Source organism: Tamandua tetradactyla, chromosome 4 (genome assembly GCF_023851605.1).
Source record: "Tamandua tetradactyla isolate mTamTet1 chromosome 4, mTamTet1.pri, whole genome shotgun sequence".
Classification (NCBI taxonomy): domain Eukaryota; kingdom Metazoa; phylum Chordata; class Mammalia; order Pilosa; family Myrmecophagidae; genus Tamandua; species Tamandua tetradactyla.
Window position 1 is genome coordinate 182,692,694 of NC_135330.1, and position 15,535 is coordinate 182,708,228.

General features: G+C 34.9%; 1 protein-coding gene across 4 annotated transcripts in view; it reads right to left on the reverse strand.

Moving 5' to 3' along the window:
* The window catches only part of TUBGCP3 (tubulin gamma complex component 3), a 149,411-nt gene that overhangs the window by 52,249 nt on the left and 81,627 nt on the right, over positions 1–15,535 (reverse strand). For 3 of the 4 annotated variants that reach the window (XM_077158703.1, XM_077158700.1, XM_077158702.1), the window contains exons 12-15: positions 11,605–11,715; positions 11,200–11,308; positions 2,398–2,587; positions 161–296 (exon numbers count right to left, since the gene is read on the reverse strand). In XM_077158703.1, coding sequence (XP_077014818.1) covers positions 161–296; positions 2,398–2,587; positions 11,200–11,308; positions 11,605–11,715 — 546 coding nt within the window. The remainder of the gene's footprint in view (positions 1–160; positions 297–2,397; positions 2,588–11,199; positions 11,309–11,604; positions 11,716–15,535) is intronic. The other variant, XM_077158701.1, reaches the window with a different exon arrangement.

Here is a 15,535-nt window from a genome sequence, read left to right on the forward strand (position 1 = left end):
AGTCTTCCAATAATGACCATAACCATCAAGTTAAACTAGTTATAACTTAAATATGTTGAAAATATTAGCTAAAATACCCTGGTCTCACTAAGAATTTATTTTGTTTTGTTTTTGATCTTTTACAGAGAAGTGTCACTTCAAACAGAGAAAGTTAAATTACCTCCAGAAGTCTAACATCCAGTCTTTTGAGAATTTCAGGACTGTCAAACTGTGCATTGGTTGCTCTGACAGCAGTCTCAAGAATTCCAGTCAAGTTATGTTGATACAGAGTGGTAGCTGGACGGACAAGTTCTGGTCTAAAAATTTTTTTAGAAATTGATGAAAATGTTACTTCAATTTTTAATGAACTTTGAAAAGCTTATAAATTATAAAAAAGAAAGTTCAAATAATAAAAACTGAGAAGACAAATGGAACCAATATAACAGTGTGTTAACAGAAGTTACATAGTATTAAGAGTAAATAGTGATTCATCAATTATTTAGGAGAAAAAAAATTTTCTTTAAAATCTCAAAAAAATCAATTTTATTCACCTTAGATCATAAATACTTCTACTTGCCATAAATATTAATAAATGAAGTTTTAAAACTTCAACGTCCTATGAGCCGCATGTATTATTTTAATTTCCTGTATAAAATCCAATGGAAGGAAAGAGCAGAGCTCTTCATTAAATCAAAGAAAACAGTAAGATAAATGATGTCATAATTCAACAAGATGACAAACTATTGCATCATCAACAAACATTTCTTAAGGGTTATCTGTATTTTAACTATGCAGATAATATTTCTCTGACAAAAAGTTGATCAAGTAAGAATACAGCCACCCGGAAGATGTTCAGGTATACAAATAAACCCCACCAATATAAAGGCCTTTAGAAATCAATTTGCCTATAACAATAAAATATTAAATGAGAAAAGATTTTTAAAAAAAATATGCAACATCAACTGTCAAATACATCTGATGCAAGCTAGAATGATGTATTTATGGCATACCCCTTTTAGAAACTAGATACTTAAAACACACCTTTCAGAAGAAATAAATTTTTAATTTAATAGCAAGAATGAGATACTTTAAATACGAAAATCCAGCATGAGGCAAATATGGTAAGTTAGCTAAATGATTTGATTCATAGCATGTAATATGGAACTCTAAATTTTACTTCAACTTTAAACTGTAAGAAGGACTTGCTAATCTCTCTTAAACACACTCTCTTAAAAAACTTAATGAAGCTATATATCCCATATCTTCCCATGTACTCACATTTCAGCCCTGACATTTAAAGAACATTTCATAACTTAAAACCCCTCACCACCTATATATACTTTCAAAAGAAAGTCTCATGACCAGCATTTAACTTTGCAGTAAATCCTTTCTTTACTGAAACTGCAGAAATGCTCTTCACTAAGTATGAACACAAAGCTTTTTAATGGTTAGCAAACAATCAACTCTTTTACAAGCTAATTGATCTAACAATTTGTGTCACTCAAGCATATAGAAAAAGATCAGCTATTGCTGCATGTGCCTCAAGACACTAAATTACTCTTCATATTGAGGAATGACTTCTGGTTAAACAGTAGGACTTTAGTAGTCTATATATTTAAACCACTGGTTCTCAAAGTGTAGTCCCCTCTCAAGCAGCAGCATCATATACAGGGAACTGATTAGAAATGTACTTTTTGAGCTGTACTCTAATCCACTGAATCAGAAATTCTGGAGGTAGGCAATCCATTAGCCAGCAATCTATTTTAACAAACTAAGGGATTCTGATAAACACTGAAGTCTGAGAACTAAAGGCCCAAAACAAATGCTTGATTAGCACAGGTATAATTTAAAGATAACCTACTATTTTAAGTATCCTAAAGGGAGCACAAAAAAATACTGATAATTTTCATTGTTAAAAATGCCTGAGTGAAAATCACTGTCATGTGCTATAGCCCACAACTCAGTGCATTCACTTGCCAATATTGCTGAGTGCACTTAGATTGCATCACTAGGGTCTGAATTGTTTCTAGAGCCATGAGTATAATTTGCTTTGATTCAGAGCTGCCTGTGTCTCTACAGATGGAGGGGAAAGACACACATTTAATTTTAGAATGGAAGATGTCATGAGAAGTAAACACCACGAACTCCTTTTACATTAATGACTACCATAGGTACTACCATGTTAATAACAAATATCTAATTTTAATAAAGCAAGTACAAGACTATTATGGTCTGCTGGTAACCAGAACAAAAATGGAAGGAAAAATTTTTTTTTTATTTTAAAAATAAGTTATGTAAGAATTCATATCATAATCTTCTGATGCCATTTATTCCTTTAAACAAAATTATAGGATCTTTCTTTTTATCATGTTTAATCTATCATATATATATATAATTCCAAACAGACAGTTTTCTTACTTTAGCAAATCCATTAAGTGCCTTATAAAATCTCCTTGACCAAGGAGTAAGTACCGCCTCATTGCCTGCATGTGGTCCAACAAATTGTATTTTTTATTAAGGACATCCAACAGATATTTGCTGGTCTCAAAATAAGCTGCATCAATTTTCCCCTGAAATGCATTTTCTAAATCTGTGAATAAATCTGCAGCTATAAAGAACAAAAGACAGAGTATACATATATACATTATTTGTATTGTAACAAAGGAATCTTAAAAGAAATACATGTACCAAAAACAGCCAGTACCAACACCTGTAAAATGGCACCAATAAAAGCCTAAACACAAGCCATCTGTAGCATACATATTCAAAGCATAATCACAAGACTGTGAGGCTGAGAATTCTAATAAACAATATTCAGTTGAATTTACAGCAAACATTTACAGCTTGACCGACAAAAGAAACCAGTAACAGCATTTATTCATTACTTCAAGGATTTAAAGGTCCAAATACCTTCAACAATGTAACTAACATGGAATCTTACTAAACACTTGGTAAACGTGCAAAGAACAAATAGGGAAAGTCAATGTTGAGTCACCTGTACACACTTAAAACGTGAATGAGGTTTGTGAGTCCCAAAACTCTGTTTAAGAATTAGGTATCATTATCAGTCATATGACAGTCTCATTGAGAAAACTCGAGAGAAAGCATCAAGGAGTTTCTAGTTGGCATGTAATAAAACCTGACTGTTATCAATAAAGAAGTTTACCTCTAAGCATTAATTTTACATAAGAAATAAGAGTTTCTATAGCTTACAGATTATGCACATAATAGGGCTTTTTATAATGCCATTTTACATTTGTTTAGCACAAAACAGTTTATAAAATACATCTGAAGCCTGCCCATGCCAAAAATATACATATATACATCTGAATACTTGATTTCATTTAAAACCCTAACAATACTTGAGGTAGAAAACAATCCCAATGTACAAGAACAATCTAAGATTGAGAGAAGGTAATATTCACTCAAGGTTAAATAAGAATAAAAGACAGACAAGACCTTTAGATTCTAAGTTTAAGTCTCTTTCAACTACCTGCATCTAACCAAATCAGAAATACAGGAAGACTTTAAGATTGCGCCATTTGTTTATTCTTTAGACTAGCTTCATCAAGAAAATCTACTTTGGTACTATTATTTCAATTACATATTAGTACAGGAGAACTTAGATCTCCAAAGTGAAGAATATGTACATAGTTTTCAATTGAAGAGAGAAGTCTAAGTGATGCTTATAATGTTTTAAGACTACCTGATGATCTGATTCATTTCAATATTTTGGGGAGGAAGAAAACAGGGCTTATATTTCCTTTGATCTATATACTTCTAAAAATGTAAATATTTTTCCCCAGAAATGCTTTTGCTGCACCTTTGAGTAATGAAGGATTTTCACTCCAAAGAAAAGGTTTACAGTTTTAACAAATTTTAGCCGAAGTAGCCTACTAGAATAAATAAAATTCAGACCTTTCTTGAACAGTTTCATAATGTTGTCAAGCTAGCTTATGCTCCAGTTTTTTAAAATTAACTTTTTCTTTATCACACTTTTAAATCTTCAAATTTTTTTTGAGGTAAGAAATACAAATTTGACTTTTCCATTGCTTTTTTATTAGTGGTTTTTGGGGGTGTCTACTTTCAATCTTTTCAATTATACTATAAACTTAATGGCAAAAACTTTGTTCTCGATAGATGCTGGCAGCAGTGGAGATGATGACAGGGATAGCACTAATTGCTATAACTGAAAGAAAGGTAGAAGTAGTAATAATAATGCAATAGCAACAATCTTTATACATTGTCTTATATGTTAGGCATTTATTAGATGCTTTACAAATATTATTTCATCTCATTTTTACAACAATCCTGTGACTGAGTGATTCCAAAGTGAATATGGCCACCATACTACATTGCCTCTTTTATTCTTTTTTTTTTATGCTAGACACTATAGAAAGGTAAAAATCTATCAACAGATGTTCATATCAAAGTAACTGTTCCCGTGGGTCATATTCCTTTCTCTACTTCTAAAATGTGGGTATTTTCCAAAATTCAAAACTTGGATCACATCTCTATTTCAAGAATTAGCCTGGGGAGACTTCCGGGTCAAGATGGCAGCTTAACAACGTGCACGTTTTAGAATTAACCTGGACGAACTCCAGAACAACTACTAAATAACCAGAAGCAGTATAGAACAGTTCCTGGGGCCATGTCAGTGACCGGACACACAGCGTACCCCAGTCTGGACCAGCTGGACCGGCTGCGAGCATCCCCCAGAACCGTGAGTTCCCAAAGCTGTGATGGCCAGCGCCCCTCCCCCACAGGCCGCTTCCCAGAGGGGAAAGGAAAGGACTTTACCAGCAGCAGGGACTGGGCACAATCAAACGCCAATTGTGGAACTAATTAACAAATTCTGACTACTAAAAATAGGCCCCCAGCTTAGGTGAACCTGAACAAAGTGTAGGTTGCTCATATTTGCCCCAGTGCCAAGGGGGCAGGAGTGACAGAAAAAGGGGGAAAAAATAAAGAAGGAAACAGAGGTTTTTGTGGCTGTGTACCTACAAAGACTTGACTGCCTCTGGATACAGTGGCAGTACTTTTCAGGCTACAAATGCCCCAGGCATATGCAGAAATTTCAGGCTGTAAATGCCCCAGGCATAGGCAGAAGTGAGCTCTTTGGGGGGCTTATTTGGAGCTTGTGCCTTCCCCAGGGGACAGGTGAAGCCCAACTCAGGTAGAATCCCTCCCTCAAGGAATTCAGACACCAGAGCTTGGTAATTTGAAGCTATTAAAACCAGCCTACAACCTCTCCTCTGTCTCCACCATGCCCCCAGCAGGGAGAGTCTGCCAAAGTTAAAGGTACTGCATCATCATATGCTGGTGGGACCTGCAGTTAGACAAGCACCACATACTGGGCAGGATATGAAAAACAGAGTCCAGAGACTTCACAGGAAAGTCTTTCAACCTGCTGGGTCTCACCCTCAGGGAAAACCGACGCAGGTGACTCTTTCCTCCTGATAGGAGGCCAGTTTGGTCTGGGAAAATCTGTCTGGGGTCTATAATACCTAAGTAGACCCTCCTAAATGTGTGTGAGGGAAAGGCGCCACACAAGCAGGGCAAGAAACAAGAACTGAAAAATTCTCCTCTGTTAAACAAAACTTAAGTTAAAGGTCCAGATAAAGTTGAACGGATTGTCAAAGAACAGATAGACAACAAATTCACCCAGCAAGAAAACCCTAGATAAAAGAAGTGAAAGCAATCTCCAGAATAAACTAATTAAGGTAATTAAATGCCTAGATGCCAGCAAAAAATAACAAATCACACTAGGAAAATTGGAGATATGGCCCAATCAAAGGAACAAACCAACAATTCAAATGACATACAGGAGCTGAAACAATTAATTCAGAATGTACAAACAGACATGCAAAACCTCATCAAAAACCAAATCAATGAATTGAGGGAGGATATAAAGAAGACAAGGAAAGAACAAAAAGAAGAAACTGAAAGTCTGAAAAAACAAATCACAGAACTTATGGGAATGGAAGACACAGTAGAAGAGATGAAAAAAACAATGGAAACCTACAATGGTAGATTTCGAGAGACAGAACATAGGATTTCAAAACTGGAGGACGGAACATCTGAAATCCGACAAGAAACAGAAACTATAGGAAAAAAGATGGAAAAATATGAGCAGGGACTCAGGGAATTGAAAGACAATATGAAGCACATGAATATACGTGTTGTGGGTGTCCCAGAAGGAGAAGAGAAGGGAAAAGGAGGAGAAAAACTAATGGAGGAAATTATCACTGAAAATTTCCCAACTCTTATGAAAGACTTAAAATTACAGATCCAAGAAGTGCAGCGTACCCCAAAGAGAATAGATCCAAATAGACATACTCCAAAACATTTAATTGGTGTCCCAGAAGGAGAAGAGAAGGGAAAAGGAGGAGAAAAACTAATGGAGGAAATTATCACTGAAAATTTCCCAACTCTTACGAAAGACTTAAAATTACAGATCCAAGAAGTGCAGCGTATCCCAAAGAGAATAGATCCAAATAGACATACTCCAAAACATTTAATAATCAGAATGTCAGAGGTCAAAGAGAAAGAGAGGATCTTGAAAGCAGCAAGAGAAAAGCAATCCATCACATACAAGGGAAGCCCAATAAGACTATGTGCAGATCTCTCAGCAGAAACCATGGAGGTGAGAAGACGGTGGGATGATATATTTAAATTATTAAAAGAGAAAAACTGCCAACCAAGAATTCTATATCCAGCAAAATTGTCCTTCAAAAATGAGGGAGAAATTAAAACATTTTCAGACAAAAAATCACTGAGAGAATTTGTGACCAAGAGACCAGCTCTGCAAGAAATACTAAAGGGAACACTAGAGACAGATACGAAGACGGAAGAGAGAGGTGTGGAGAACAGTGTAGAAAGGAAGACTGTGAGTAAAGGTAAAAAGAAGGAAAATTAGATATGACATATAAAATCCAGAAGGCAAAATAATAGAAGAAAGTACTACCCATGCAGTAATAACACTGAATGTTAATGGATTAAACTCTCCAATCAAAAGACATAGTCTGGCAGAATGGATTAAAAAACAGGACCCATGTATATGCTGTCTCTACTCAAAGGACACGAGGCCAAGGACACAAATGGACATTTACACACCAATGTTTATAGCAGCATTATTAACAATTACCAAGAGATGGAAACAGCCAAAATGTCCATCAACAGACACTTGGCTAAACAAACTGTGACATTTACATAGGATGGAATATTATGCAGCTGTAAGACAGAATAAAGTTATGAAGTATGTAACAACATGCATGGACCTTAAGGACGTTATGCTGAGTGTGATTAGCCAGAAACAAAAGGACAAATACTGCATGATCTCACTGATATGAACTGACATTAGTGAATAAACTTGGAATATTTCCTTGGTAACAGAGACCATCAGGAGATAGAAATAGGGTAAGATAATGGGTAATTGGAGCTGAAGGGATACAGATTGTGCAACAGGACTGAATATAAAAACTCAGAAATGGACAGCACAACATTACCTAACTGTAATGTAATTATGTTAAAACACTGAATGAAGCTGCATAGGAGAATGATAGAGGGAGGAGGGCTGGGGCATAAATGAAATCACAAAGAAAGATAGACGATAAAGATTGAGATGGTGTAATCTAGGAATGCCTAGAGTATACAATGATAGTGACTAAATGTACAAATTAAAAAAAATGCTTTTGCATGAGGAAGAACAAAAGAATGTCATTACTGCAGTGTGCTGAAAATAGATGATAATTAATACTTTAAAGTGTCACCTTATGTGTGAGACTAAAGCAAAAATGTTTGTTACAAAATTTATATTTTGACTAGAGCATTTCCTAATATATCTCATGTAGATAGTTTGATTGAATGTCATAAGTACTTGGAATCTCAGGTAGGACATGAGATTTTGTTGGTTTGTCCAGAGTGATGCCCTGATGAATCCCAGAGTGATTTGATCAGTGAGTGAAAAAGTGTTTGCAAAAGTCCCCTTCGGGGAATGGTGAGAACAGGGGAAAACTCAACTTCCCGAACTTGAATTTTTGATATTCTCACAAGCAGTGTGGACAACCAAAGCTATAGGCTGAGCCCCCAGTCTTGGGGGTTGTTCATATGAAACTTAACCCCACAAATGATAGGTCAAGCCTACTTAAAATTAAGCCTAAGAGTCACCCCCAAGAGAACCTCTTTTGTTGCTCAGATGTGGCCTCTCTCTCCAGCCAACACAGCAAGCAGACTCACCACCCTCCCTCTGTCTACGTGGCACATGACTCCCAGGGGTGTGGACCTTCCTGGCAACATGGGACAGAGATCCTGGAATGAGCTGAGACTCAGCATCAAGGGACTGAGGAAAAACCTAGAATGAGCTGAGAATTAACATCAAGGGATTGAGAGAACCTTCTCGACCAAAGGGGGAAGAGTGAAATGAGACTAAGTGTCAATGGCTGAGACATTCCAAACAGAGTCGAGAGGTTATCCTGGAGGTTATTCTTACACATTAAGTGGATATCACCTTGTTATCCAAGATGTAATGGAGAGGCTGGAGGGAACTGCCTGAAAATGTAGAGCTGTGTTCCAGTAGCCATGTTTCTTGATGATGACTGAACAATGATATAGCTTTCACATTGAGACTCTGTGAATGTGAAAACCTTGTGTCTGATGCTCCTTTTAGCTACTATATCAACAGAAGAGTAGAACATATGGAATAAAAATAAATAATAGGGGGAACAAATGTTAAAATAAATTTAGTTTGAAATGCTGGTGGTAAATGTAAGCGCGGGGTAAGGGGTATGGTATGTATAATCTTTTTTTTTCTGTTATTATTTCTTTTTCTGTTGTCTTTTTATTTCTTTTTCTAAATCTATGCAAATGTTCTAAGAAATGATGAATATGCAACTATGTGATGATAATTAAGAATTACTGATTGTATATGTAGAATGGAATGATATCTTAATGTTTTGTTAATTTTTTTTAATTAATAAAAAAGCTAAAAAAAAAAAAAAGAATTAACCTGGGGTCTATGAAGATCCTAAAAGTAGATGCAAAACTCTTTGTGTGCAAATGCAGTTAGGGCAGGGACAGAAGGATTAAGAATGACCATAACTTATATAGGATTCTAAGGAGACTCTGACCTTTACCTTTAATTATCACGGTGATACAGGTGTTTTATCTAGAGTATCAGTACAGCATTTCCAAGTATTTGCTGGCAATACCTACTAATACGTCCTAGTAGCTATTTAAAATCTAATTGCCCAAAACTTAAAAGTCTCTTCACCTAACACTACCTTAGTCCTAAACTGTCTGTCCCCCTTTAGTTGTGAGCTCGAAGTTCTGATATCATCAACACCTCTCTCTCGTCTCTCCTTCTTGTCTAAAGAGTTGTGAGGTCCTGTTAAAGAATATCTTTCACATTTGTCTAACCAATATCTATCACTAAAATAACATCCAATAACATCATCTAACAAGTTCTAGTCTCTCCCTCTCTAAGCTTATGCATTGGGGGAGGAAGAAAACAGGGCTTATATTTCCTTTGATCTATATAGTTCTAAAAATGTAAATATTTTTCCCCAGAAATGTTTTTGCTGTACCTTTGAGTAATTAAGGATTTTGAGTAATTAAATGCCTTATTATGAAGAAAAAATAACTTACTTAAGCAGTTCTAATCATGTTATGGTTCACGTTCAAAAATATTATTCTATATTTTCACTATAACCGTCATAAGTCTTATTTCTACAAACTCATATTTCTACTATTTCATATCCACACTTTTATTTATGCTGCTCCCTCTTCCTGAATTGCACATCAACCCATGAGGAAACTCTGAGCATTCTAAGGATCAGTTCAATTATTATCTCTTTAATAGAAGTTTTCCTTGATGCCCTGCCTAAAAATACCTACAGCATTTTATCTGTACATCTCAATTTCGTATATAACTTTTTACTTTCCATTATTTGTTTACTCATTATTTTATTGTATTGTACAAATCTCCATTATTAGACTATAAACTCATTAAAGGTATAGTCGACAGTGGATTTATATTATTTCACTGTGCTAGTCTGAGAGGATTATGTACCCTAGAAAAGCAATGTTTTAATCTTGATCTATCATTTGGAGGCAGCCATTTCTTTTAAACCCTATTCAATACCATATGCTAGAAACTTAATTAGATTATCTCCAAGGAGATGTGGGTCCAACCATTCTAGGTGAGTCTTGATTAGTTTATTGGAATCCTTTAAAAGAGGAAGGATTTGGGGGTAACCTTTAGAAGGAGGAGAGTGCCACAGAGCCAAGGCAGAGCCTGAGGCCAAGAATCCACCAGCCAGAGAACTTTGGAGATGAAGAAGGAAAATATACCCCAGGAGAACTTCATGAAACAAGAAGCCTGGAGAGACAGCTAGCAAGCATTACCAAGTTTGCCATGGGCCTTTCCAGTGGAGAAAGAAACCCTGAACTTCATCGGCCTTTCTTGAGTGAAAATAACCTCTTAGTGGTGCCTTAATTTGGATATTTCCACAGATTTGCTTTAACTGACACAATTTCATGGCTTTAGAACTGTAAACTTGCAACTTAATTAATTCCCCTGTTAAAAGCCATTACATTTCTGGTATATTGCAATCTGGAAGCTAGCAAACTAGAATACTCACCAAATACCTACTCCAAAGTACTAAGCAAGGTAAACTTATTAAATGGATTGACAAGTTTGATGATCTTGTTGAATGGATATTTTTATTTGATACAAATATCATATAGTCAGGACTGGAAAGCTATAAATATATATCAGGCATACACAAAATACCATGAAAATGCTGTAGTTGGGTCAGGCAGCAAATAGGAAAAATGGAACAGGAGGAAAGTAAAAGAGCAAGCGAAAACCACAGAGTTTTTAAGGCAACACACAACACAGCATTCTGAATACAATAAACACTTGCTAAATCCTTACTGATTTCTGAGTAAGCCTTTTAGTCTCAAAGGATGGCTACCATTAGCAAATTTTTTTCTTTTATTTACATATTTTGGCATACTGTCACTATACCATGAAAAAATAACATACTAAGAAAGGCAAAATAACTATTCCAATGCTTACTGAATTTTAAAAATCTACACAGTATTAGATATTTTATGTATATAACACTTTGTATTAACATGTTTTAGATAACAGTTCAGATAATCTGACAGTCTTGTGGGGAAAAATATAATTTAAGAAATATAATAGTATTATCATACCATCCTTAGGTGACTCTGCAGACTTTGTAACAGCTATCATCTTTGCAGTTGGCGTCTGATCGTGACAAACCTGGTGCAAAAAATTTATTGATTTTCCTATCAAGAGGACCTAAACAAAAAAAAATTCTATGCTTACTTTATGTAAAATTAAAATAAATCCTCCAAACTGTAAACTGTCTTAAAGCTACGTCTGGATATTGATTAAAAACTTTAAAACAAGAGCATCCAGTACATTTTCAAGTAAATGCTAGGAACTCAGTAAATATTAACATAAGCAAATTAATATGTAGCTTCATCTCAATATGTTAACAATTCTAAAATGTAATAAAATTTTGTTTAAGATTAAAGTTTTAGGTATATAAAATATCAAAACATCAAAATAACAAAAACTTCTTCCAAACATACCTTTCTAGATTGATCCATTGTAATAAATGAAGGAATCATTGATTTTCTTAAGGTATACTTGTCATGCCACAGTCGATCTGTTTTAACTGTTGGATCTGATGCTACAAAAAACTGAAAGCAAAAGGGCACTGAAATATTAAAAAGTAATATTAATGGTCAAAAATTAAGCTTATCTATACTATCAAAGAATAAACTAACCTTCTAGAAGTCAAGTTTTGCATAGAGAAAGACTTAAACCCATTTATATAATCAAACTTCTTTTAAAAACCATTTTGAATAAAATCTAACTTATATTTCCCAGATTTTTTTTAACCTAATAAAAACAACTTAAGCTTTCTCATGAAGACTCATGATCCTCACTATGAATATCAACTAGAGGCTCTACTATAGGAAATCAACAATCTAAGACTTAGAATGTAAAGGCTTACTAACACATACCAAGGTCCCATCTACCTTAGTAGGTTGACTCAGGTTGATAGAGCTTTTTGAATATTCAATTCATACGTGCTTTGTAATGTTTCTGTCTTTGTCCCTTACACTCAACTTATAACTCTTTCTATCAGAGTGCCTGCCCTTTGCAGCCTCTCTTTTGCAAAGCCCTTAACTATGGAACGCAAAAGGTTCCCTAAGTAGCACATTACCTAATTTAACTTCTATGGTCAGCTTAGTTAAACACCATAAGTACAATTTTGAATAGAACATAAGATCTTGTTACTTTTTCCAGGTTAGTGTGATGCCCTGACATATCCCAGAGTACTTTGGGCAGTGAATAAAGAAGTATTTGCAAGGTCCCCTTGGGGGACTAGGGAGAAAAGAGGTTATATTCAACTTCCCCTTTTGGAGAATGCCTGATATTCTCACAAGCAGTAGGGACAACCAAGTCAATAGGCTGAGTCTTCAATCTTAGGGTTCGACCTTAGGAAATTTATTCCTGTAAAACATAGGCTAAGCCTACTTATGATTAAGCCTAAGAGTCAGTCTCAGAGAACCTCTTTTGTTGCTCAGATGTGGCCTCTCTCTAAGCCAGCTTGGCGGGTGAACTCACTGCCCTCCCCCATACATGGGACATGATTCCCAGGGGTATAAATCTCCCTGGCAATGTGGGAGATAACTCTCAGGATTCACTGGGACACAAAATCGGGGGAATAAGAAAGCTTTCTTGACCAAAAGGGGGAAGAGAGAAATGAGACAAAATAAAGTCTCAGCGGCTGAGAGATTTCAAACAGAATCCAGAGGTTAGCTTGGAGGTCATTCTTATGCATTATACAAACATTTCTTTTTACTTTATAGTGTATTGGAGAGGCTAGAGGGAAGTACCTGAAACTGCTGAGTTGTGTTCCAGTAGTCTTGACTCTTGAAGACGATTGTATAATGATGTAACTTTTACAATGTGATTGTGTAATTGGTGAAAACCTTCTGTCTAATGCTCCTTTCATCCAGGGTATGGACAGATGAGTTAATTAATGAATTAAATGAATGAATGAATGAATAAATAAATAAATAATGGGGGTGATGAGGATAAAATAAATTAGGTAGATTGAAATACTAGTGGTCAAGGAGAGGGAAGGGTAAGGGCTTTGGGGTGTATGAGTTTTTGCTTTTTATTTCTTTTTCTGGAGTGATGCAAATGTTCTAAACATGATCATGATGAATATACAACTAAGTGATTATACTGTAAGCCCTTGATTGTACACCATCTATAGACTGTATATGTGTGAAGATTTGTCAATTAAAAAAAAAAAAAGGTACCCAAGAAGCTAATGTAATTTGTTCAGGAAAAAAGTTCTTTAGTACATAGACTGTCACCTACAGGCAGACCTTGACTTACAAATGACCTAGACATATAAGTGGTCAGTACAAATCAACCAAAGAAGTGGCACCATAGCAAGGGTTCTTTTCTTCTTAGCTCTTTCAGAGAACCACATGTGCTTAAGAAGTTCCTTCCTTGTCTACTGTGCTTCTCATCTTTCCTGAACTCCAGGCTACTAGCATGGACCTTTGACATCAAAAATGACAAGTGATAAGGAAAAAACTGTTATTGTTTCCAGTTTATTTGCCACTACAACAGTGAGGCAATTCTCATTTTTCAGTCATATATCTTAATATACTTGTGCTCTTATTTCCGTAAACTAGATTCTGTAAAAGCAAATTGGTGGGTCTAACTTTTAATTTTTATAGACAATGCAAGATTTCCTTTCCTAATAGCTGTGTCAACTAGCACTCTCACCAACAATTTGCCCTATATTCTGCCATCCTTGCTTGTTTTAGTTTATGTCAATCTGTTAGGTAAAATCAAGGTTGTCATGCCCTTGTTATTTCACTCGCTACAAATGAAGCTGAGCATATTTTAATAACTTTGATGTCCATTTGCTTTGTTTACCCCATGAAATGTCTTTTCATATCCTTGACCCATCTTTCTATTGACTCTGCCTTTTATTTGTCTTATCTCTTTTATATATTACAGCCTCTCATCTTTGTATATTGGGAGTTATTGAACATTTATCAAAAATTATTTCCTCCAAGTTAAGCATCTGTTATTGTTTACAGTACATTGTCATGCTCTGGTCTATTTTTCTGTAATGTAGGCAAACGTTTGAATTCCTTTATGGCTTTTGAGATTCCTGTCTTCCTAAAATCTCCCCATTTCTAGATTATAAAAATACCCCCCTTTTTTTAAGCATTTCTATTGTGATTTTTCAATATTTAGATATTTATATTTAAGTAGATATATATGGTTATAGATACATATTTAGCCTTTTTTAATTATATATTTTTATATTTTTATTATTAAAAAAAACTCTAAATTTTTCTAGAATTTATCCTTGCACACAGTATGTTGGTGGGGTGGTACTATACTTCTAGTTGACATTTTATCCTTTTTTTTTTTTTTAATTCTCCAAGTTTATTCACTAATGTCAGTTCATATCAGTGAGACAATACAGTATTTCTCCTTTTGTTTCTGGCTAATCTCATTCAGCATAATGTCCTTAAGGTCCATTCATGCTGTTACATACTTCATAACTTTATTCTATCTTATGGCTGCATAATATTCCATTGTATGTATATACCACAGTTTCTCCATTTTTTCTGATACATCATCATTTCCTCTGAACTAAAGATGGCTCAAATTCAGGAACTATCATCATAATTAACAACATCAACAAACTAAAGGGGGGAAATCCTTTGACTAAACCAAAGAGATGCTTAAAAAGTCATTTGATAATCAAATGGTAGATGCCAATTTTCTGGTTTCATTATTATTATTATCACTATTATCGTCATCATTATGAACATGGATTATGTGTATCAGGTATTTCAACCCATTACAATTATTATCCTTATTGATGCTCTATTTTTCCCACTTTGGGCTGAGGGCCTCTTCAAGTTGGCTCCAGAGTCATGTGGATTTGACTCTGGTAGTCTTCCTTACTTTCTGATACAGATCACCTTCCAACCCCAACTTTTTCATTTCCTCCCCCAGACCTAAAATCAGTCATTTCTCTAAGGAAAGTTAGTTCTTTTGTGGAGAAATGGCATTTTAAAACCACAATAATTGCATTTGGGCATTATTTTAAATTAGAGACTTGATTATTTGAGATTTTGCACAAGATTTGTTATGCATAGCTGTTTGGTTCCCCAGTCACTAAAACATTCATTTAAGTCAGAATATACCTAAATTGCATTTGTTTGATAACCCTTTTAAAACTCCAAGTAACCAACATGTAAACTACATTCAATCTGGATAAAAGAAGGTAGGCCCATAGATAAAGAACGGATTTGAAGAATTTTTAAAATATTGTTAGCAATGTATAGCAAGAGAAATTTAATGATGTCCTAGCAAAATTCAAATGACCAAAATGACCCAAGAAGAAAGGACAATAAAAAGAGCAGTACCTTTAAAAGAAACTAGAAATATGAAATGCTATCTTTA